Raw genomic sequence first — 22978 nt, 5'->3', positions numbered from 1 at the left:
GAATTAAAGTTGACTGGATGTCATAAAGTGGAAATTGTTAAAAGTATTTTAGCCCCAATATTTTGCAAGAAAATTTACTACAGAACCAATTACGTCTTTTCCATTTTCAGCTTTTTGAAGATGTAAATAACAGCTCAGAACTTTTTCTGAGCCATGTTAAACTAGAGACTTATCTACTTAAATCCTCACAGCAATCTTTTGACTTCACAACATATTTAAGTGCAGGGTTTATATATTTCCAAGAATTACTGGAGGTAAGTTACTCAAAACTACACTTTATTTAAGCAGGTTTCAAATACCAGAAGATTACATCAACATCACTTACCAGTCGCACCACCTTTTTCTGTGCTGAGCTTGTCTTCCTTGTAAGAATTCAGATCGAACATGTAACATCCTAGGTAACAGCGTTTCACCATCTGATTCACATGTTCATAGAAGTGGCAGTGATACAAAAGGGCTTTAAGCGCAGGTATTCCTATCTGAGAGAGGCCAGATTCTTCATCATGTACACAAGGACCCTGAAGACATGAAATTCACAGACATCATTACTTTAAGGAAATGTTTTACATAGAATAAATGGTCAGAAAAACTCACCCTAACTAAGGCTAATGCTGTGTGTCTGTGTGTACAATGGTTTACAGGCTGTAATTAATAAATTCCAAAAACAAAATTCAGATTTTAACATTAAGCCAAATCATAGTATTTTTACAAAAGCTATCATGACTTAGCAAAATCAAACAGCTATTTATCTCCTGAGAAGTGTGCTAACAGTTAAGTAAAAAGCTGTAAATGAGTGGCTTCAAGACAGTAAATGTATCAATAGACTTTACAATTTTAATGTCTCATTTAATTCTACTCACAGATATTAAGCAATGAAAAAGTTTTCCTTAGGCAAAAACATTTAGATAAGACTAAATATCCTGATAAAAGTCCTCCTGCCCTAAAGTATACTGTCATTGTACTACATCTAGCTATGTCAATCTTCTATGAGAAAAGATTTCTTTAGAAAACAAGACATAACCAAAAAATTCTCTTTGAAGTATGGTTTTCAATTATTTCTTTTTAAATACGGACATCAGGGAAAACTCCCTAGAGCAGTGGATTTATACCTTAAGATAATGGATTCCAGTCATATTTCAAATAAACAGTTTAAGTTGACTGCCTTTGTTAAAAGTTTCTTCAGTGTTTTCCATGTTAACACAAAAACCAAAAAGTTTGATTAAGCTACACATAATCTGGTTTAGACTGACCATAAAAATTAGAAGTGCAAAGAAGGCAGAAGAACTAAGAAATATTCACACCAATTACATTCAGAAAGGCAGTATTAGAGGGCATCCTGCAGTAGTTCAAAAATAAACTAGTTAAAATTATGGAAAGAAAAACTTTCAGTGCTAATTAGAAACTTTCTTTGGCAGTCAGGAGAGAGCAGAGCTAGATCAACTGAAAATAAGAAATTTGAAAACACTATTTATCCTTAAGAGACTTTCACCCAACCCCTTCATTTACACTGAAAACAAATTTATTTCCCAATAAAACAAAACAAGACCCAAAACCAAATACAGTAGAAGCAGTAATACTATTTTGTATCACAAGATGAGTTATCACCAAAATTTTAGATTGTTACTCTCATTCTTTTTGGTTACTGTAATACAGAAACTATTTTCACTATTTGCCTTTTACACCAACTAGCAGAGAATGAGATATGATGAACAGTTTGAGGCAGAATGTAGGATTTCAGGTAAACTATTTATGATGAATTATAAAACTCTACTCATACACTGCCAGCAATAGACTTAGACCATATTGACTATGGCAAGTGCAAACTTAATGATAAATTTAATCCAAATTTTACTGCCCAGGATTGTCTTTGGCAGTATCAAAAGCCATGGCAGATACTTTATTGCACAATGGAGGGCCTTGAAAGAGCTACTCATCAATTGTATTGACAGAGGGCTCGGACTTCAGCAACCTTTATACAACACAGTCTGCTGCACTCTTAGAGTACTTTACACAGGTTGACTTTACTCATGACTAAAGAGCAGCGTAGGAAATTTTTTAAGTGACATAGCAAAATGAAATATTATAAAGCAGATCAACTAGACAAAAGTAACACTAGAGACATTGTCATGAAGATACTGGCCTACAAACTCTATTTACATTTCTTTTTCCAGTCCTATTTGCCTAAGGAATAAAATGGTAATGTTCTAATTTGGCTATGGCACAGTAATACTACTATTCACCAAGATCCACTTAATAGCCCTCCTTTTCTTCCTGGCACTAAAGGAAACAGACAAATCTTATTCAGTGCAAGGAAAAAAAGTTACTCTGAAATATAAAATTTTATCCTAGTGGTATGTTACAGTTTTAATTGTTGTTTTTATTTTGAACAGTTTTAATTTACCAGTAACCATGAAGTGTTGTTTGATAATATCTTTCAGCATGAACACTTATTAAGTGATGAGCAATTTCCATTAAATACAATTCTTAATAAGAATCATGTTGACTCAAAGCTCCTTTTAATTGCACTGGAATTCATCCAGAATTGTGCAACTAGATTAAATTTTTGTTACCTCACCATAGTAATTGATTTTTTTAAAAGTAAGACTAAAAAGCAACTTTTAATAGAGTCTATATTGACAAGTTACAATGGCTGCCCTTTTGTAACTCCCTACAAATGAATGTAACTCCCTCCCTATGAATTTAAACAATTACTATTTATACTGATAAATTAGAAGTAGTAAGACCAAAACAACGGCTGAATTTGTAAAATTGCTTCCACATCTTCCTTTATGATTACATGTAAAGAAAAGATGAGACATTCTGTACAATTCAACTCTTCAAAAAATAGCATAATCGATTTTGCATGCAGCTGAATCATCGATAACTTATCCTAGTAAAACCTCTGGAATGCCTTTCAACACTAACTTGATCTTTTGCAGAAAGGAACAGATAAAAAATAATATTGCTGCATCTGCAAATTTCTTCGAAAACTAATATACTGTTCCCATATATGTAATCTCACACACTGAAAGGAGCAAGACAGACATTAAAAACAGATATCAAGGTCACAAAAAATTTTAAAAATTGCAAGCTAAGATCCAAATATCCTGATGTACAATGAACCAGACTTGCTGAGAGTAAAATAAGGTGACTGACTCAAAAGCAGAACTGGAAAAGTCTTCGGGGCATCTTATCAGTTTGATAAATATCTGATAAGAGAAGGTAAAGAGAGACAGAGTCCTCTCACTGGTATCCAGTGACAGAAGAAAATGCATTGAGCAAAAACTAAAATACAGGAAATTCTATTTAAACCTAAGAATAAAACTTTTTATCTGAGGGTAGTCAAACATGACTACCCAGAGCAGATGACTACCCAGATTGCCCAGAGCAACTGTGGAGTCTCCCTTCTTGGAGAAATTCAAAATCCAACTGGAAACAGCCCTGAGCAACCTGGTCTAGTTCACTTTGCTTTGAGCAAGTGGCTGTCTTCAAGAAGCATTTAAATTGACCTAAGTGACAAACTGCTTCATCTGTCTTTCAAAACATTTTATAAACATCACATTAACAGAATTTCCTCTTCCTCATACCCCTGAAATCATGTTTTACCTGCATTCCAATTGTGAGTAAAATAAATTATCAATTTCTATCCTAAAACATTAACGATATACCACATAAGTAAGCAAGTTTCCTAGAAACCCAAAGATACTACATTCATGAAACGCAACATCTATGTAATCTAAATTTGGTTGTTTTATTGAGCTTGCTGAAAGTTTTAAAGAAGTTTGTCTATTCATTTATTTCTCTTTCCAAAACGTGACCTTAGACATGTAATTTTTTAAGTTCATATTTTATAGGTATTCTGACACAACTTTTCATATGAAATGACATCTTTCTTTGACACTATGACTTTTGTTATCAAATGTAATAATCACTCACTTGCCAAATACAATCTTTAGTGTCTTCTGTTGGCATTGGAATCACAAGTAGATTTTGTAGAATAAAAGCAGCCTGAAAGAAATTAAAGCATCAATATTGCCATCTAGCCATCACACTTCAAAAAACCACATCAGATTGAAGAGTACAATCTACATATTGTTCAAGTGCTTCAGATATATGCTGAAATACATGAAATTCTCATGTTCATGTTGGGAAAAAATAATTAGAAGGACATAACTTCAAAGCCCTCAAACTTCCCTTACAAGAGATGCCATTAGAGCATGACACAAAAACAGGCTGGTATAAAAAAAGACAAGGAAAAGATGGGATGGAAATCACAAGGAAACAAATTTATTTATAAAATACTTTCATCACTGTTCCAGTACAGTCAATCCCACAGAACAAGCACTACAAGTACAGGAAGTACTAGGGGAAAAAAAATCCTGAACAGAAAAACCTAGCTAAACCTACTGTTTATGACCAGTCACTCTACTGTCCTTATGTTTTGGGGTTTTTAATTATTAAAAAATAATTGAGACAATGTGGTGAACACATTAGGACAGAGACATGTTTCAAATATTTTCCTTTTTATAAATACACAGCATGTTTGTTTTCCCAATTTATATTACACACACTTCACATGTCTGTGCATGGACTGAAATTCCTTTCTTATGTATTTTGTCAATCTTTTGTCAATGATGTAAATCTTAAGAGAATATCATTAAGAGACAATAATTTGAAGTTAAATGAAATAATGAAGGACACATTATCAAAGGCATTTTGAATAATTTCAACTATTACTTTGGAAAATAAAATTAGTTAAGCAGTAGAGCTGGGAAAAAAAGTCATTGAGTGTCAGAGCTTTTATTTCTTATTGATTAGAACAGAAGGAAAAGCTTAGAACTAGAGCTGTAAAAAATTGCAAATAAAATGTACAGAGCTTAAATTCATCAATATACAATTCTATGTGTTGTGCTACCATAGTACAGACCTTCAGTTCTCACCAGTAAATCTTAGTGCCTAGACAAATTAGATTATTTCATGTCTGCAATTAATACATATTTACTGCAGATCAGGTGATGAGTTTGTACTAAAGCATTCATAAATGTTACAAAGCAGTGATTAAAATCAGACTGATCAGTTATGCATTAGCAACATATTTATCTTACTGAGTAAGCCTTAGGAGTTTTTATGAGTTCACTTGTATTGTTTATATCATTTCTGTTTTGAAATAAGTAATCTGTATTTGCTCCTTCTTATGCAATTCCTAATTAAGCAACTAAACATTTATATTAATCAGGTAGTGTTTAACTTACAAAGCAGCAGATGTTGTGCAGCATCAGATAATAGATATATACAATAAAAAAAATATTTTCTCTCCATAATTAAAAAGAACTTCACAATCTACAACAGCAGAAGGACCCAAGAAACATACCTCCCTGCGTACCATGCTACATTCAGATTGATCCAGAAGGATGTTTATCACCGTTCCCCACAGGCCTCCTGAAATATTCTGGCAGCTTTCTGCTAAAGCAATACATCCTATTTCAAGAGATGTAAGAGCTGATCCTATTCCAAGTGCTGTAAATCTGACCTAGTACATATAAGCACAACAAAAAGTGGTATTTCTTACAGTAATTAGCAATATTTTGTTTTATTATTATTAAATATTATCAACTGAATCTGGAGCATAAGGGAATAATTTCAAAAGTAACAACCTCTTTTCCTATATTTCTCTTGCTCTCCACTCACAATCACAACTAAATTCACTTTGTGTTTATTCACAAAGTGAATAAAGAGAATTATTTTTAAGTTTTCAAAACTAAGCAAGATAGTCATTAATATTCTTCATATTTTACCACTTGAAAATAGGTCCATTTAGTAAACTCATAGAATTTAACAGATTCCCATTAAATACATTTGCTCTGAATTTTTAGTTCATGTAAATGTTTCTGCTTTGCAGCTAAGTTACAGCAATGACAAGGAAAACTGCCTATGAATCATGATAGTGAGTGACTAATGAAAGCATAGAAGACAGAAGATATAAGGAAGGATTTCTTAGATGATGTTTATATGGAAACACTTTCCCTACTGTATTATTACTGCTATTTAGGATATAGTTAGTAACATTCTAAATAATTCAGATCAGCAGTACTACTATTAAATACATCAATGAATCAAAAATTTTCAAATACTTAAGGGTCAAAATAAGACATTAAGTTAATATCACAATAACAAACCTCAGGATCTCTATCTACCCATAAAGGAACCAGCCATGCCAGACCTAGATGAGACAGAACTTGTTCTTCACCACTATCATACGGCAAAGACCAAAGAGATATCCAGTCCTGATTAGCAAACAGAAAAAAATTAAGAAATTATTTTATAAATCTTTCAATCCATGCCAGTGTATTAACAGTGTGAGCTACCAACAACTGCTAAAAAAGTTTTGTATAACACTAATTGCACAGAGGAAGGATAATTTTGTGTTTCTCTTCCCATAAGGATTTGACATTAAATCACGTGATTGTGAACAACAGACGGGTTTTAAAATTTCTTTGAGACCAGAAATTATTAGTACAGTCTAAACAGTAACACTGTCATAAACACAGAGTATTACTTAGAAACACAAGAAAATAAAACTTATCATATGCTACTATGCATGTTACTCTATAACAATGATACTAAAAAAATTGAGTCCACACCTTCATCTATGCATTTATGATCTAAGTCTCTGGAGGCTGCTGTCTCCCTGCAGTGTACTTAAAGCTCTGTCCCCTCCCAAATTTAATAAACTCTTCCAGTACCGAATATCTTGAAAAAGGAGTACAGAACTGAAGAAAGAGACACCTGGAATTTGGAAAAGCAGGTACACTGCAATTTCTATTTACATGTATGCTTGATCATAAAGAAAGGTTTTCATTTGTAGCTATCACAGATATTAGTAAGACTGGATTTTAATTCTTTTAAATAATACTTAATTGTTGCATTTGCTTCAAGTGCTTCAGAATTGTAGGAAAGACATTTCTCTGCTGTTCTTGTGAGACAGCAAAGGCTTCCTGAAGATAAGGAAAGCCTCATATCTCTCTCAAGGAAGTTACCAAGGCTATCACCATAACGACACCAAGAAAGAGAGAGAAAAAAACATAAGCAAAGAAATCTGGGCTTTGGCTGGCTTACACAGTGATGTGGCTCCTTTCACCTATTGAAAGTTTTGTTTCTTCTTTATGACCAATGGGCAGTGTATGTGTTCATTAAGTAAATGTAAGCATTTTGTAAAACTATAAAAACAACATGTTGCTTCAATAAAGAAGTCTATACAGCCTTCTGACTGAGCCCTGGTGCTTTGTGCTGTGTGGGGCTCAAAAGTGACACAGAAAAAAGGCTATCTTACTAAACTGACAAATCTAGCCCTCAAACATGTACATGAACACAAAGCACAATATGAATTTTGCTAGTATGTAATGATAGCTCCTTTTATCTGGCAATCATTTTTCCCATGCATGTACATATTCTTTAATATATATATATATGCAAACAACTGTGAAAGCCCTATGTACATGAGTATTTAAGCATAGGTTAGAAAGCCTGTTGTCTGTGAGGCTGAAGAAATAATGATGTTATAAATTCTTAGTTATTTATCCTATAGAAAATCCTGATGCTTCATTTTTTTTTATAAAAAGGAAATTATACTTATTCTGAAAAATTCTGTGGATTCAAAATCCACAGACTTATTTACAAAACAATTTCAGTATGGCTACAATTGATACTTCAGCTTTTTTGTATACTATACTCTGTCCTGTACATTTATCTAAGATTCCAGACCAAATGAGATCAGTGTGGGGTTTTTTCTGCCTTTTGTACTTAAAGTTGGAGGGGAAGGAAGAGTAAGCAGTGGCGTGGTTTTAGCAGGACTACTCAGTTGGGGAGTACCATCCCAAAACCATGACAAAAAGTTATCATTGAACTTCAGCAGTTAAAATCTCTCTGCATAGCCCTCACCAGTGATGAGATAAGGATAACAGGAATGCACTCACCGTATCCTTGGTTTGAGCCATCATTTCGTGAGATAAGTGAAGCAAGCAAAGAACGGTGCTTTTTGTCACACCTTTTCCCATGAAGGACATGGCATTTCCCCCCCACTCAACATAAAACGACGAGATGACCTAAAGAGTGGGGGTACAAGTTCGTAACAGCTTTACTGTAAACAGCACACAAACAGAGTACAAACTGTCTTACACACTGAATCATAATTTAAACTCATGGAAAAATGATCGATTTCTAGCTGAATTGTAACAATATCTTTATTTCTGAGTCATTTGGTCATATGGTGGTTTCCTATACATTTAAACTTCTGAACATCTGTGCTTTTGGCTTTTTACTCATATGAAGAATACAGCCAAGTTTAATAGTAAGCTCTAAATTGAATAGAAACCTCAATGTTTCTTTTCATGGACCTGAAAGTTCATTTGTTGTACCCAGGGTTTCTTGCTATGTCTGGAATTAAAAATAAAATTTCTTTTCAAAATTCAATGTTCAAGAGAAAGTGTCATTTATGTATTTCATTGTGATTTGAAGAAATTTATCAGCTTTCTATATCAAATACTAATAAACAGAAATAAAGGTCAGTGAAACCTAACATAAAATAAACTGTCTGACCAATAAGTAACCATGCATATTAAAAGGCATGCGGCTTTCAACAAAATATTCCCTAAAATACTTTTTAAAAAATAATAATCTTAGAAGATACACTTCTAGATTTACTTTTCTCCACAAAACACAGTGATTTAAACCTCTGCATTTTTGCTGTTACTCTTTTTTTCAGTGTCCCAGCCCACAGAATTTTTTTTATACCCACTTTCTCCATTCCTCTCCAAAAGAAACCCATATTTACTTTCATATTTAGGCCAAATAAAACTGCCTAATTCTTCTGAACAAAAGCTTATGCATCACAAGTTAATTTCATGCCATAATATTTATTATTATTTTTTTCAATAATAGTCTTTCTTTTGCATGACAACACCTATAACCTTGGTGCCATTTTTAGTCTAGACTCCAAGTGACAGAGCTCATCAAACAAGTCTAAAATGTTTATTTCTTTCTACTCAAGAAATCTGTGCAAGTTAAGGTCCCTAAAACACTGTATCTTTTTTTCATCAGATGCATTGGTATTTGAAACTAAAAACTTCTAAAAGTATATTACTGAATATGTGTCAAACAAACAGAAAGTCAGCACTATGCTTTTCCTCTTAAGAAGATTGGAGCTTTCGGAAGATATAATTTCAGGAGCAAAAGCTAGTTGTCTACCATGTCCACGGACTTGGCAAACATAGAAGAACACTGAAAATAAGAATGAAATTTTGTCTTTCCAACAACTGCAGTCTCTTTAATTACCTCTTTTCTGCTTTCTCTGTGTTAATAACCTACAAGCTAATCTTCTCCCAGATCACTTTTCATATGTGAATTTTGCCTGGGGGAAGTTAACTTGGATTTTTCCTCTTGGAGTTTCAGTTATTAAAAGCACCACATATATTTCTAATCTTGTTAAAACTACAGTCCCTTTGCATTACCTCTTAAACCAATGATGAAAGCACATGCAATAAAACCAATCTTCACAACTACAAACACACATCACTCAATCTAGTCTCCATATCATTCCTATTTACTTAGCAGGAAAAAGCATCTTTCCCACACCTATTGCTACTGATGACATTCAATAAAAGTACATTGTAAAAAGTATACTGTCATTAGTTACACAGTTCTTTACCAGTATTCAAACCAAAAGCTAAGTAAGAACATAAGCTACTCACCTCAAGAAGACCTGTTAAATATTTCTTACAAATTGTGACAGGTTCAACTACAGCAGAATAGGTACTCCAGCCTGGAAGTGCAGTAACATGAACCATTCCTTGTAATGTTCTCTCCAGCGATGGAAGCCCATAAAAATGTGGTGCATCTGTTAGCCTTAAGCACTGAAGCAACTTCACAGCCAGCTCTGTTCTGAAGGAGCCAGCAAGTTCCAAGCTCTCTCTGGTTTAATTGTAAAAAATAAAACGGATGAACCATCAATATGAAGCTGTTACAAAGAATCATTGTGAAAAAGGCCAATGCCTCATTATTCTTCCTGTTAGCCTGCTAGGCTCAGCATCTCAATTACTTAATATTACATTATGCAAAGAATAATATGAAATTAAATTTGACATTTCTAGCTTTACCCCAGTTCTGAAAACATAATATTGCATCTGATTACAATGAGGTTGCTTAAAAAAAGACAAATGAGATATAATTATTAAGGAGCACGCTAAATAAAGAGCAAGAGATTGAGGAGAACAGATGACACAGTGAGGAGAGCTGCAAAACTCAGTCGTTCCAGAATCACACAGTGTCTAGAATATTCTAACTTGAAGGGACTAACAAGGATTAACTCTTAAATGTATGGCCCGTTACACTTATGTTTGTTCTGATTCATGAGACAAGTTAAAAAAAAATCTCCTGCAAAAAACAATAAATCCAGAATTAAGAAGATAAAAAATACAGGAGTGTGAGATACATAACTAGCATGGATTTCTATAATATGCCCTTTTCCCACTGTCAAAACTTTTAGAAAATAACTAAGTGGAAATAAGGAAAAAGATATCATTTTGAAAATATTTTCACAAAGGTATACTGTGACACTAAATAATCAAATATTATCTTAATTTGAGATTTTATTAGCTCTTAGGATATATTTGGACGGAGAGATTTAGTGTGGGAAAGGTTTTATGAGAAATTTTAAGAAAAAATAATGTAAATTAATTTCTGTGTTTGCTCAATTGACAGAAAAAGGTTGGAACTTCATGCTAAAAGCAGCTGATGCAAATAGGTCAAAAAGGAGTTCAATGAAAATAAACATTTATTGCTATTTCCAATATTCCAGTGTTTTACTTTGCTATAAATACATGCTACAAAAATCAATGAAGTTATCATTTGTTCATGCAAATTTGCAGCAGCAAAAAAGACATAGTCCATCTTCTCCATGCAATCAATTTAATTATCCAATTGCTAAGTGACCACTAGCACATTCTCTTTCAAATTTCCTGGTTAATTTCCTTATTTTACTGTCAATAGGAATATCTACCGTTGATTTTCATTTCAAGAGCGTATATTCACGGTTCAGAGCAACTGAGCCATGATGTAATGACAATCAAATTGTGACCAAAATTCAGCAGTAATGGGCGTTATGATGCCCAGTCAGAATGACAGAGGCAGGTCCATTTGCACTGTACCTGTCAGTCACTGACATGGAACAAACTAACAACAGGTTAAAAAGACGAATGAGTTCTTTATCCAGTTGTTGCCTGACAGCAGCCTGGGTTTCATCCATTTCATCCTGCACTTGGGATTCTCGTCGCACCAGAAGGCCCGTAAGGGATTTTGGCTGCTAAAAAAATAAAAAATACAGTCACATCATGCATTGTTTAAATCCTCTTTTAATGCCTTCCTTAAAGCCATTTTTTCCATTGAAAACTTGCAAATCACACACATTATAAATCAGAAATTCCATGATTACTTAACTAAGAAGTAACTGCAAAAAGTTTAGTGAAAAATTCCTATAATTGCTATAATCCTACCACTAACTTGAATCTTGAATCTACTGAATGCCATAAAAAAAATCTACTTAAGGCTTTCAAATATCCTGGCATTAAGAAGACAGTGTATTATGGAGGATGAAAGAAAACTCAAAGTAATACAGCAATAACCAGCAATAAAAAAATAGATCACAAAAAAAAACAGAAAACACATAGTAACAAAATTAGTTCAGGCTCAGCTCCTTGAAAGTCTTCATATCAAATGGCTTTAAGGTTTTATATTCATGTATTGAATGAGTCATATTTTAAAATGTATAGGCTTCCCAGGTAGTGATATAAATTGAAGTGCCTATAGTACTCTATAAGTAATTGAAATTAAGTCTATGAGGATTTTTCCACAAATGCTTAGATTGTATTTGTAAATGGGAAAATGCAAGTTCATGCAGACTGTAGGTAACATAGGACACCCTTTGTAAGACAATGGATGCTCTTCCATGTTACGCTGGTAATACATTTGTAGCTATGTAGCTAAGCACACCCTCATGCAGTTCTGCAGGCACACACACGTGTGCAAGTAGTTATATGGTCAATCAAATCATGTAAGTATATACAACAACCCCATTCTTACATTTTTAAGCAATGATTTCAAGATCCACTTTAGATGGTCTGACTCCAGATTTGATTTCTGCTCTCTAAGCAATTTGTTTAAAAATCTTAGGACATCTACCAAAAGCTTTTCATCCTCCACAGAAGCTGGAAGCACTTGTAGAAACCTACAACACAAATAAAAGTTTTCATACTTGTACGTTTTTAAAAGAGCATTTAAAATCTCAGGCTAATAGGACTGGAGTCACCTGCAAAAGTTTAATTATACAGAGTAAATATGTATATTACACATATAGCAAATGTGGCATTGTATTAACCTATGATACATAAATATATATAATATACTGTTAATATTGTTATCGTTATTATTATGCAAAATAGCTATGCATATTTAAAAATCTATTTGCATGTGGTAATAATGGGATTCTGTTTAGTAAACTGTAGAGAAATCTGAGCAGGGTCACATAGAGGAAATAAAAAGTTAATTATCTGTTAAATACTAGCATTTGATAATAATATCAAAGCTTACCTATGCATTTCAAATAGCCCTTAATTTAAATATAGAATTTTAAATATTTCATGGTTTTGTGTATGTAAATTGCAAGATCACAATCTTTGAGATTGGAAGGGACTTGCAGGGGTCACCTGCTTATGAAGGGACACATGTAGCTGGTTGCTCAGGACTGTGACCAGAAAGCTTTTGAGTAACTCCAAGGATAGAGATGCTACAATCTCTCTGCGCAACCTGTGTCTGTGTTTGGTCACCTTCACAGTAAAAAAGTGTTTCCTGACATTCATAGGGATCCTCTTGTGTTTCAGTTTGTGGCCATTGCTTCTCTCACTGGACACCACTGGAAAGAACCTGGCCCCACCTTCTCTTCTGGTACTTGCACATACTGATAAGATCCTCATGCTGAGTATTCTTTCCTCCACATTTATCAGTCCCAGCTCTCTCATCCTTCACTCAAAGGAAAGATATTCCAGTCTTTCATTGTCTTTGTGGTGCTTAATTGGATTCTGTCCAGTAAGTGTGCTCCATATGATTCCCTTTTATGCTGGCAGGTCCAAAACTGGACCCAGAGCTCCAGACCAGTGCTGAATAGAACAGAAGGATCACCTGCCTCGATTTGCTGCTAACACTCCTCCTAAAGCAGCCCAGTATAACATTTGCCTTTTTACTGCAAGGACAAACTGTTGGTTCATTTTCACCTTGGTGCCCCACCAGGACCCCCAGGTCCTTTTCTGCAAAGTGGCTTTCCAGCTTGGTTCACCCCAGAGGCATGGGCTTGCTCCTCCCTAGGTGCAGGACTCTGCACTTCCCCTTGTTAAACTGCCTAAGGCTCCCGTCAGCCCAGATATAGATATATAATATATAAATATAGAGACATATGATTGTTGGAATCCAGGGCACAGGGAATATTTCTCTGTCTGCTCTGACGGGTCCTGATCCCCAGAGAAGCACTGACTTTGACTTTCGCCCATGGAGAAGGCTTCCAAGACTTTGGGATAGACTAGAGTCCACAAGAATGTGAAATAGATAATAGAGAATACTGTAGTTAGTCACAGGGTGAGAAATTTAGAGTTTTGGGATTTTAGTATAGGGGTAGATAGGAGGCAAGATGGATGGACGTTGTCTCGAGCTGCTTCTTCTTCCTCATCTACTCCATTTTCTGCAGTGTTGGTGGCACAGGGTGACTGGCCACGGGAAGCCACAGTGCAGAGGTTACGTGGACAGACAAGGGATGAGTTATTGGTAGAAAGGTAGAAATAAAGTACATTTTAAGAGTTAATTGGATGAAACAGCTTTAAAAGACCTTGAAACTGTACATCTTGGGGACATTTTTGCTGTGTTTTCTTGTGTGTTAAGTCTGGTGCAGTAAGCGTGCCAAGTTTCTGATAAGATAACAATAAACAGCGACCTGAAGACTGAAAAGAGTCCTGTGTGTCTCTCAACCCTGGCACAGAACTGTTAAAGGAGGCTTTCCCCCATCAGGGATGCCCCTGGAGACCCAACGAGAGGGGCAAAAACCCATATATGACAAATAGATAGATAGACAGATAGATAGATAGATATGTATATATATATATATCAGAACCAGAGATGCATTGACAATCAATTCCCTAAAGTTAAAATACGAAAAGTAGAAATGTTACCATTTTAGTACAACAATCTTTAACCGATTCTTGTACTCAATAGCTTACCTGTTCATTGCTTTCTGCCAAACAACGCTTTTCAAAGTGGTTCCACAAGGCCCAGAACTCCATTTTAATGCAAGTCTGTCATTCAGGACATAGAAGCTAAGCCTAGTGAGAGCAGTTCTAACATCCCTGTGGGATGCTGCCTGAATGATCAAACTAAGACAATCCTGCAGTCCACAGTTTGTGTGAGTTATTTTCAATATAAGAATGTCTTCTGAGGAAAGTTTTAGAGAGTCTAAAAATCTGAAAAGGCATGGAGAAAAATTATTAACAGTCAGTATTTTTACAAACTGTTTCAGAGAGTGTTGACTTCTTCCCCTTCCTGTTTAATTGAGAAGATAAAAGAGAAATTGGCTTAAAACATTATTTTTGTAAGCTAATTCTTTTTTCACTAAACCTTCAAAAAAACCAAACCAAACAAAAAACTAAACCAAAACCAACGCCATCACATGTAAATCATGAGATGTTCTGAGTTCTTTGGAAAAATGATATCTAAATACTAATTCTTAGTATTAGGAATGTTTACTTGAAATTTAAACCTTTAATGTTTATTTGAAAACCTTTAATGTTTATTTGAAATTTAAACCTTCAAGAAAATCAAGAGAAAGTCATGCAACTTTATAGCTGGGGGTCTACACAGGAGGAAAAAAGAGTCAATTCTCTAAGACACTCCAATGACTATAAAGAAAAACAGCCATAGAGTCCATTTAAAATTGTTTGGAATTAGCCTGACCATCAATAAAAGTTAGATCAAGCTCTAGACTTCATGCAAAAAATGCAATTTACGTAAAACATTAGCTGTGACAACATACCTTCATCCTCTTGGGATGTGAACCTTTAAGTTTAAATGACAGCATTCTCAAACAAGTAACTGCTTGAACTGCTGTTTGAAGTTGAAAATCTATTTAAACTTCATGAAACACTAATTTAATTGAGATATATTAAAATGAAAGATAAAATGGCTCACGTTTCTGTTTCCTTCTCATAATTTATCAGCTGTAGTAGGTTTTCAATCCCGTGGTACCATGAGAGATTCCAAGCCGTCTTAAGCATATCTGCCACAGGTTTCATAGCCAAGCACTCAGAAGACAGTGGCACCACAACAGTATTAGGGCTAACTACATGATGAGCAGTGATCCTGACTGGGAGATGATACCTAAAAAGACAGAAATAACAATTCTCTTTGAACGTGGTTGGTGAGAGTTTTTTTGTTTGCTCATTTTTAAATTAAATGCTCTAGTACAACTAGCTTGTAAGTTTGCAAACAAAGTTTTTGAAGTTCTTTTACAGAGAACAAAGATAAGGAGCAAAAAATTCCCTATTTAAAAATGCTAATTTCATCATCATAAAAATGCTTCGATTAAGGTTTCCCTTCATTCTGCCACTTCCATACTTCAGGAAGGACAGCAAATGGAAATCAGCAGTTAACTGTAAAACAATCAAAACCAATCAACCAACCAACCAACCAACACCCACACGTACCTTCTAACAACAGCAACAGGTAAACTGAAGGCAGGTACCTCAGTATTATTACTGGCTATACCATCAGCCCTGCAAGAGATTAAGTCATACTTATTACACTCTATTTTTAGATTTGATTTTCTCCTAATGCTACACACATTATTTCCTTATTATTTGGCTATAGATGCATTTCTCCCTTTAGCTAAATCTTTAGTAACCCATTGGTGAATAATTTTTATTAATAAACAACATTTCTTCATAATTATCCAATATTAAGATATTTCTTAAGTCACACACATATGGAATACCTATTGCAGATATACTGTACATTAAAAACTCCACATATTTGTTTCCTTTTTTCTGTTAGCGAAAAACCACACATTATAAGTATTTTCAGTATATTTCACATGTGTCAACTCTAAAAGGATATTTTTGCACGCACATGCAGCTTTTAAATGATAAAATACTGTAAGCTGAGGTCTGTTGCTTTAAAGACAACTGCTACACTTACGAGGTAAGTAAATAGAAGAATTCTAATTAAGTTAAAAAACCATGTCTACAGCTAGCTATTTGACTTGTGTAGTTTCCATTAATGGAAAAGATGGATTACAGACCAATCAAGGATTTTTGAAAAATAAACTTAAAATTAACATTAAGGTATTCATAGTGCAAAAATGTGCCATGTAGGCCTCCAGAGCATGTAACCCAATTATCGAAACAATCTGGACTACAAATATGCAATTTTGGATCTATAAAAGTTTGGGGCATAACTTGTTTGGAGATATATAAAAATTTATTTCTATTAAAAACTTAAAATTTATCTAGACAATATGCTATTAAATAAGTAGATTTTCATACCATGTTTCTGTTCTTGCTACTTCATCAAACAACAAAAGACAAAGCAATACTGTAGTTTCAGTTAAAACAGCACGATCATTTTGGAGTATCAGGGAAACTGAATAAAAGAAAGATATTTAAAAATATGTTAGGAAAAAACTGATGCCTAATAATACATAGAAGCACACTAGTTAAAAGCAATTGCTTCCCACAGTTTCTTGACAACATCTTCAACACAAGCCATGACATGGGAAAACTAGCACACAGTGATTTATCTTTTAAATATCAGAACCTGCTATCATTAAGTGATCCAAAGTTCTTAAGAAGGTATTTGGTTAAACACCTAACCATCTTTTGACAGGGGTATTACAGTGGAAATACAATTCTCACCTCTGAATAGCAAAAGCAGTAGAGAAGGTTGCTGTGCCAGGGACAGGCGAACTACTGGGTCAGCATACACAATTTTGCGTAGGAGTGTCAGACACGGTACCACTATGGATTCCATAAGCTAAGGGAACAGAGAAAAAAATGAAATAAATACAACTATCAGTATAATTTATTATGATGCACTTAACACAGATTGTCCCACTATTAAGTAATATATTCCATCACTTGTAAAAGAGAAGTCTAGAACTTCCTTAGACAAGCACATTTCAGCTAGATGACAACAGCATATTCTTAAAAAAATTATTTACTTGTTGATTAATTTTATTATTAATTGATGGTAATTTTATTTGTCTCTGGCTTCATAATAGAATTATAACATTTGCTTTCAAATTACAGAATTTTAAGAAGGATATATATAAGTTGGAAGATTTTAAAAAGCACCAAGTATTTACAACCATCTAAATTTATTCATTTAAAAAAATATATAAATAGTTTATTATATCACACTAATTTTCTGGGTCCCAGCTTGTCAGATCACAAGAATGGAAAGCAGTTTGCTAAAAGTTAAAAGTATCAATGAATGGCCAAAAATATAACCAAAGTCACAGCTCCTAAGAATGAGAAGAGAGTATTTCTTTCACAGTATCATTACTTTGCCTATGAATTTCCAACTTTAAAATTTGTTTTGTAAACAGCATCAACAAATACCTTTTATTTTCATTCCACATGAATGAAAGCTCCTACTTATTTAGTATGGAAAAAATCTTTTGCTTAGTTTATATAAAGCCTCATTTAGATGCTGATTTTTATTTCTACTACTTCTTTTATTTACTTTTCTCAGTGACCACTTTTCCAAGAACATGCAAGATTTTTGGTTGATTTTCCTTTGATATTGACTTTACGATGAAATTTTTAAAAATCATTCAAGAGGAGAACCAAGGATCTAGACTAGATTCCCTCAGGATAGTGTCCTAATGTCACAAGCTCCAAGGAGTTGTTGCCTGAGCCCTTCCTGGATTAAACTAAACTTTAAAATAATATTTTTAGCCCTTTATAAAGTTCATCCTTGACCCTTACTTGATTATGAAGAAACTGCTCAGGGCAATATATTTCCTGTGCTTGTCCTTCTTTATTATTGAGCAATATCTACTCACTGCCCAAACCAAAACAACTCTATAGAAGATACTACAAAACTGATATAAAAAAAAAAACAACCCAACATTCAGAAGCTTGAGGAACCCAATATTTCAATTTCTTCAACTGTATTAGAACAGTTTACTGAAGTACTTATATACAAGAGATCATAAATTGGACAAGACATTCTTTAATGCTATAGAGATTATATAATCTTAGATACTGATAATCTGGGGGAAAAAACTGCTATTTCTGAAGAAGAATGTAATTTTCGTTTGTTTGGCAAAAGACAGAATTCCACTAAGTACCAAGCAGATCTTTTCTCTAGATCATTTTTGGAAAAAAAAAAGTCAATACTACATAAAAATTCTCGTGTTTTCTTAAAAAACTCAAGGTTTGGACTGCTGGAATGCAGTAACAATACTATGCAAGAAAACCAATAAACTTTATCCACTGAAGTTACGTTGAGCACCTTCTAGCTTAAATGTGCTTGCATGAAATTCTTTCAAAGAATGAATTCAAGAAAAAAATCAAGCATCAGATTACCCATATATTACAAAAACAGAAAGCTCTGTCATTTACACCAAGAGACCCTCCCTGGTGAAGTGATCTATTGGTCAGAAAATTATTTATACCTGAAATTCAATCTGACACGCTTACAATAGCACATCATACAATTATATCTCATTTTAATTATAATTTAGAAGTTTAGAGACTATTATACATAACATTTTTTGCTTTTTTAATGGTCATTAAAATTTTTTTGTACTCTAGTGAAAAATCTTTCAGGGAAGTTTTGGTATATTCCAGAACCTCACCATACACAATTCTCTGGATATCTCTTGTCATAGGTAGGGAAACCAATCTTCTCTCATTAAAAGAATCTTAGCATTATCAAAACTAGAACAAAATACATATTGCAGCTATAATTGTCGGTAAACACTTGTATTCATTGCAGCATGAATGTATAAAGATCTGTGTTGCAAGTGCAGAAAAAGGCAGACTCTGCTACTCTCATGCTGTACAATGCTTGCAGAAGAACCTCTAACAATACTTTTACCTTGCCATCCACTTGTACACACTCATTAAGGTAGGCCAATATCTTTTCTATCACACCTAACTTTTTCACAATGTCATGCATTTTGGTATCTGTAGGAAAAGCAAAAGATAGCAAGAATGACTGGTTATGCACAAATATTAAAATACTTAATATTAACATTGTTTACTAAGATTATGAAACTCTTGCTATTATGAAACAAAAACTATTGCCAATCAATCAACAGTAATACATATCTCTAGCAAGGCAAGCCTTCTCAAAGTATTTTTATATGAGTACAGTAGCCTCTTGAACACTAGATTCTTAAATACATAAATTCCCATGAGAATTTTAGGTAGAAGAATTACAGTAATCCCAGTGCAACTCAATTTTAGTCAAACAAGGATGTCACTTCAAATATTTTAAAAGACTTTAACAGTTTAATATGGAATTGAAAATGGTATTTACTTAATCATCATGGGAGTATTTTCCACTGATATCACCCTTTAGAGTAGTTGGTTTAAGAATATTCAACAAAAATAAACAACAAAAAGGTATGTAATTTCAATTAGTTGGGTTGGTTTGTTTTTTAATAACTAAAAAGTGATCCTTCATATGAAATTTGTCCTGATAAAACTGCAATTTTTCCTTCAGGATTTCATCCTACGCTTTGTTTCAATTTTGAAACATATGAAAATTTTTGCAGTCATAACTACATGTATTTTATGAGACAAAGGAGATACACTTCCTCATTTTTGTGGTAATTTTTCTGACAGTATTTCTAACATCACCTAAAATTTCACCTTCCCATGGCAAAGAATTTATGTTCTCTCATTAGAATCCAAATTCCTTGAAGAAAACATTATTTAACTAGAGTTTGAGTATAAGAGTAAAACCATCAAGGTTTGAAACTTCTACAGTTATGGACCAAGTGAAATAATGCTCCAAGACTGCTTATTTGCATTGTAATTCAATCACTTCTTTTTACCAAAATTCATAAAATAAAAATTACAAAGAGTACCTTTAGCACAAGCATACAGACAACCTAGCAAAACTTCAAGCTCACAAATGACCAGCACATGAATACAAATTTTCTGAAGAATTTTACCTTCTAAAATGACAACCAGCTGCTCAGCTGCAGACTTCCGTAAAACTAGGTCAACGGCATCAGAAGTCAAAATATCATACAGCTTTTCAACAGTTTCTGCCTAAAATTAGAACAGTATTAGATTTGCATCCAGTATGCTACCATGAAACAAGTTAACCAGCCAAATTTCCTAACAGGAAGTACAAAAGGAAAATATCTACATTCTTTATTAGAATGTATTTGTTAGATCCCACATACATGTAAGAGGAATGGATTAGGTTACAATCTTTTTGCAACAAATTTCTAATAACATCCGGGAAATATGAAAACCAAACAGTTTCTAGTACATCATAGCTGCAGGCTTCTAACAAATAATGGTTAATCTACGTAGGAGTTCAGAAATCTTAACACCATGCAGAAATTCGAGAACATGTTTTGAAGTCTAAAGGGGACTGATATTTTAAAGGCAATAGAGTCAAGCATCTAACCATTTGCTTATCATATTGTTAATCTGAAAGTATTGAAGGGAAGGAAGAAAGGAGAATAGAAGGGAAATGAGAAAACAGAAAGAAAAAGAGACGTATTCCCTTGACTCATACACTCATGATTTGCTTTACACTTTGCAACAGCACCAATATTAAGTAAACACAGACATAAGTTTGCAATCCATCTTAAAATATTTCATATTAAAAATTATTTGTGCCTGCTTTAGTAAAAATTGTTTTTGTGGGGAAAAATACAGAAAAAAATTCTAGAAAATAATCAGACTCTCTCCACACAGAATGAAATTGTTATGAACAGACTGTTGTACCAGGCCTGTGTTCTCTGCAATCAAATCTTTTCTGCACAGAAGAAAAAAGTGAATTATTTTTTTTCTTAGTGTTGCAAATGGTAGCATAAGAACTACTGTTCCAGTGCACACAGAAAGAATACATCAACAGATTTCTTTTTATGAAGCAAGGCAATTTGTACGAAATATTGCAACTTTCTGAAAGTGGAAACTCAGAGACTAGACAGGTAGAAGAGCAAAATTTAGACAGAGTTTACTAACCTTAATTATTGAGTTCATTTTATCATCCAATTTTAGCTCCATAGCTCCCTCTATAATAAATAAGTTTGAAATGCTGGAAAGGACATTACTATCCAGGCATGGGCGTTTCAGGTTTGCCCCATCTTCATTGAGAACATGGAATGCTAAATGTTTAGCTGCTACAGAACGAACCCTAAATGAACAAATACTTAAAATAAATATAAAAAGCTCTCACACTGGAAAATTTGAGCTGTATAGTTAGAAATTAATTAGTTTTTAATCATGGGGTGGAAAGTGCCAAATTCAGAATTGATTAATCAACCTTTCAAATTAAGACACAGCATAACATGTAGGAGAAGACATTGTTGTCATCAAGATGAGAAGAAGTGCTGAAACACTACAGAACATTACTTACAGCTGCTTTTTTGAGAAGAGAAGGCGCAGAGCAGCCTGTAGCCTGGGAGTACCCGGGAGAATGCCTTCTCCTTTGTCAGAGGTTGTTTCACTCAAAGAGAGGATGCATTTACCTAATGTATCTTTTGTGTCAGCATAACCCTAAGTGAAACAAACAACAAACAAAAATTTCCAGAATTACAGAAATCCACTTATTGACTTAGCAACTTAGACAAGGTAATTAATTCCATTTTAGGGGCTAAGAGAGGGTGCAGAAGGAGCAACATAAAAAAAACCAAAAGACTGTGCAGTTACTTTTAAGAAAACATTCCAATTCTGCAGATTAATATTCCTCTGTGAAAAAAGAATTAATAAATGATCCTGTATATAACTTAAAATAAAGATTTCTTTACGTGGTTCAGAGGTGCTTTGACCCAAAGCTTCACCCTTCAGTCTGTTAACGTGAGTCTACTCTGTAAGGCTAGTTTCCATTTCAAGAAACAAAATTTATTGAAATAGAAAAATGTATTATTAATTTCCTACAAGAAAATTATTTTAAAACATTAAACTCTACCTATTTTCAGGTCTTCATCAAAGAATTTTCACACACAGACAAAAGGGAATCAGTTATGCCAAGTAATGATATTGCAAACATTTTAAAAGTAGAGCAAAATACAATGCATTTTATATGCATCTGGTAAACACAGACCTCTGGTGTACCCTACTACTCTGGTACCTATTGCACAAAGCCACTATGGGCTACAGAATAAAGGGAAATTCTACTCACAAAAATTTCTCACATGTTTAGCCTACATCTTATAGTAAATCCCCAACTATTTAATCTTGAATGTCAATCATATGCAAGATATATATGCAGGTAACATAAAAAAGCTCTAATGACTTTTTGAGAAAGATCTGAAATAACCCTTTTCCCATCTCTTTCAATTTCTTAGTGTATTTCCTCTACATATTTTTCTTTCAGAGCCATCTATTTCATGCCCCATCTTATTTGCAATTTCTCCCTAGTTTTGCCTTGATTTTTGTGCAACTTGCATATAGAGTAAAGTTATATAAGCTACTTTTTCAACTTAGGGCAATTCTGAGGTGCAGGCAATTAATAAACACACAGCAGGGAAACAAGTAAGTTGGTATAATTATTGAGTGTGATATTTTTGGAGAAAATGAAGACAAAACATATACTTGAATTTACTAGCTACTCTTAGCTAATATAAGGCAAAAAAACAGATACCAGGCAAATGCAGCAAAATATCTAATCTGGAAGACTATGGGCAGACCACAAGAGG

At 33.7% G+C, this 22978-nt stretch overlaps 1 protein-coding gene across 1 annotated transcript in view; it reads right to left on the bottom strand.

Moving 5' to 3' along the window:
- The window catches only part of RTTN (rotatin), an 81571-nt gene that overhangs the window by 34430 nt on the left and 24163 nt on the right, over positions 1-22978 (bottom strand). Inside the window, exons 17-33 of the mRNA XM_053993788.1 lie at positions 21697-21836; positions 21303-21474; positions 20273-20372; positions 19189-19277; positions 16998-17115; positions 16629-16725; positions 15792-15860; positions 15277-15465; positions 14313-14552; positions 12133-12277; positions 11202-11356; positions 9747-9966; positions 7974-8102; positions 6177-6284; positions 5372-5530; positions 3937-4008; positions 326-518 (exon numbers count right to left, since the gene is read on the bottom strand). Of these exons, the coding sequence (XP_053849763.1) occupies positions 326-518; positions 3937-4008; positions 5372-5530; positions 6177-6284; positions 7974-8102; positions 9747-9966; positions 11202-11356; positions 12133-12277; positions 14313-14552; positions 15277-15465; positions 15792-15860; positions 16629-16725; positions 16998-17115; positions 19189-19277; positions 20273-20372; positions 21303-21474; positions 21697-21836 (2395 nt within the window). The remainder of the gene's footprint in view (positions 1-325; positions 519-3936; positions 4009-5371; positions 5531-6176; positions 6285-7973; positions 8103-9746; positions 9967-11201; positions 11357-12132; positions 12278-14312; positions 14553-15276; positions 15466-15791; positions 15861-16628; positions 16726-16997; positions 17116-19188; positions 19278-20272; positions 20373-21302; positions 21475-21696; positions 21837-22978) is intronic.

Source organism: Vidua macroura, chromosome 1 (assembly GCF_024509145.1).
Source record: "Vidua macroura isolate BioBank_ID:100142 chromosome 1, ASM2450914v1, whole genome shotgun sequence".
Classification (NCBI taxonomy): domain Eukaryota; kingdom Metazoa; phylum Chordata; class Aves; order Passeriformes; family Viduidae; genus Vidua; species Vidua macroura.
The sequence above is the reverse complement of the archived record's forward strand: the minus strand, read 5'-3'. Positions and strand labels throughout refer to the sequence as shown.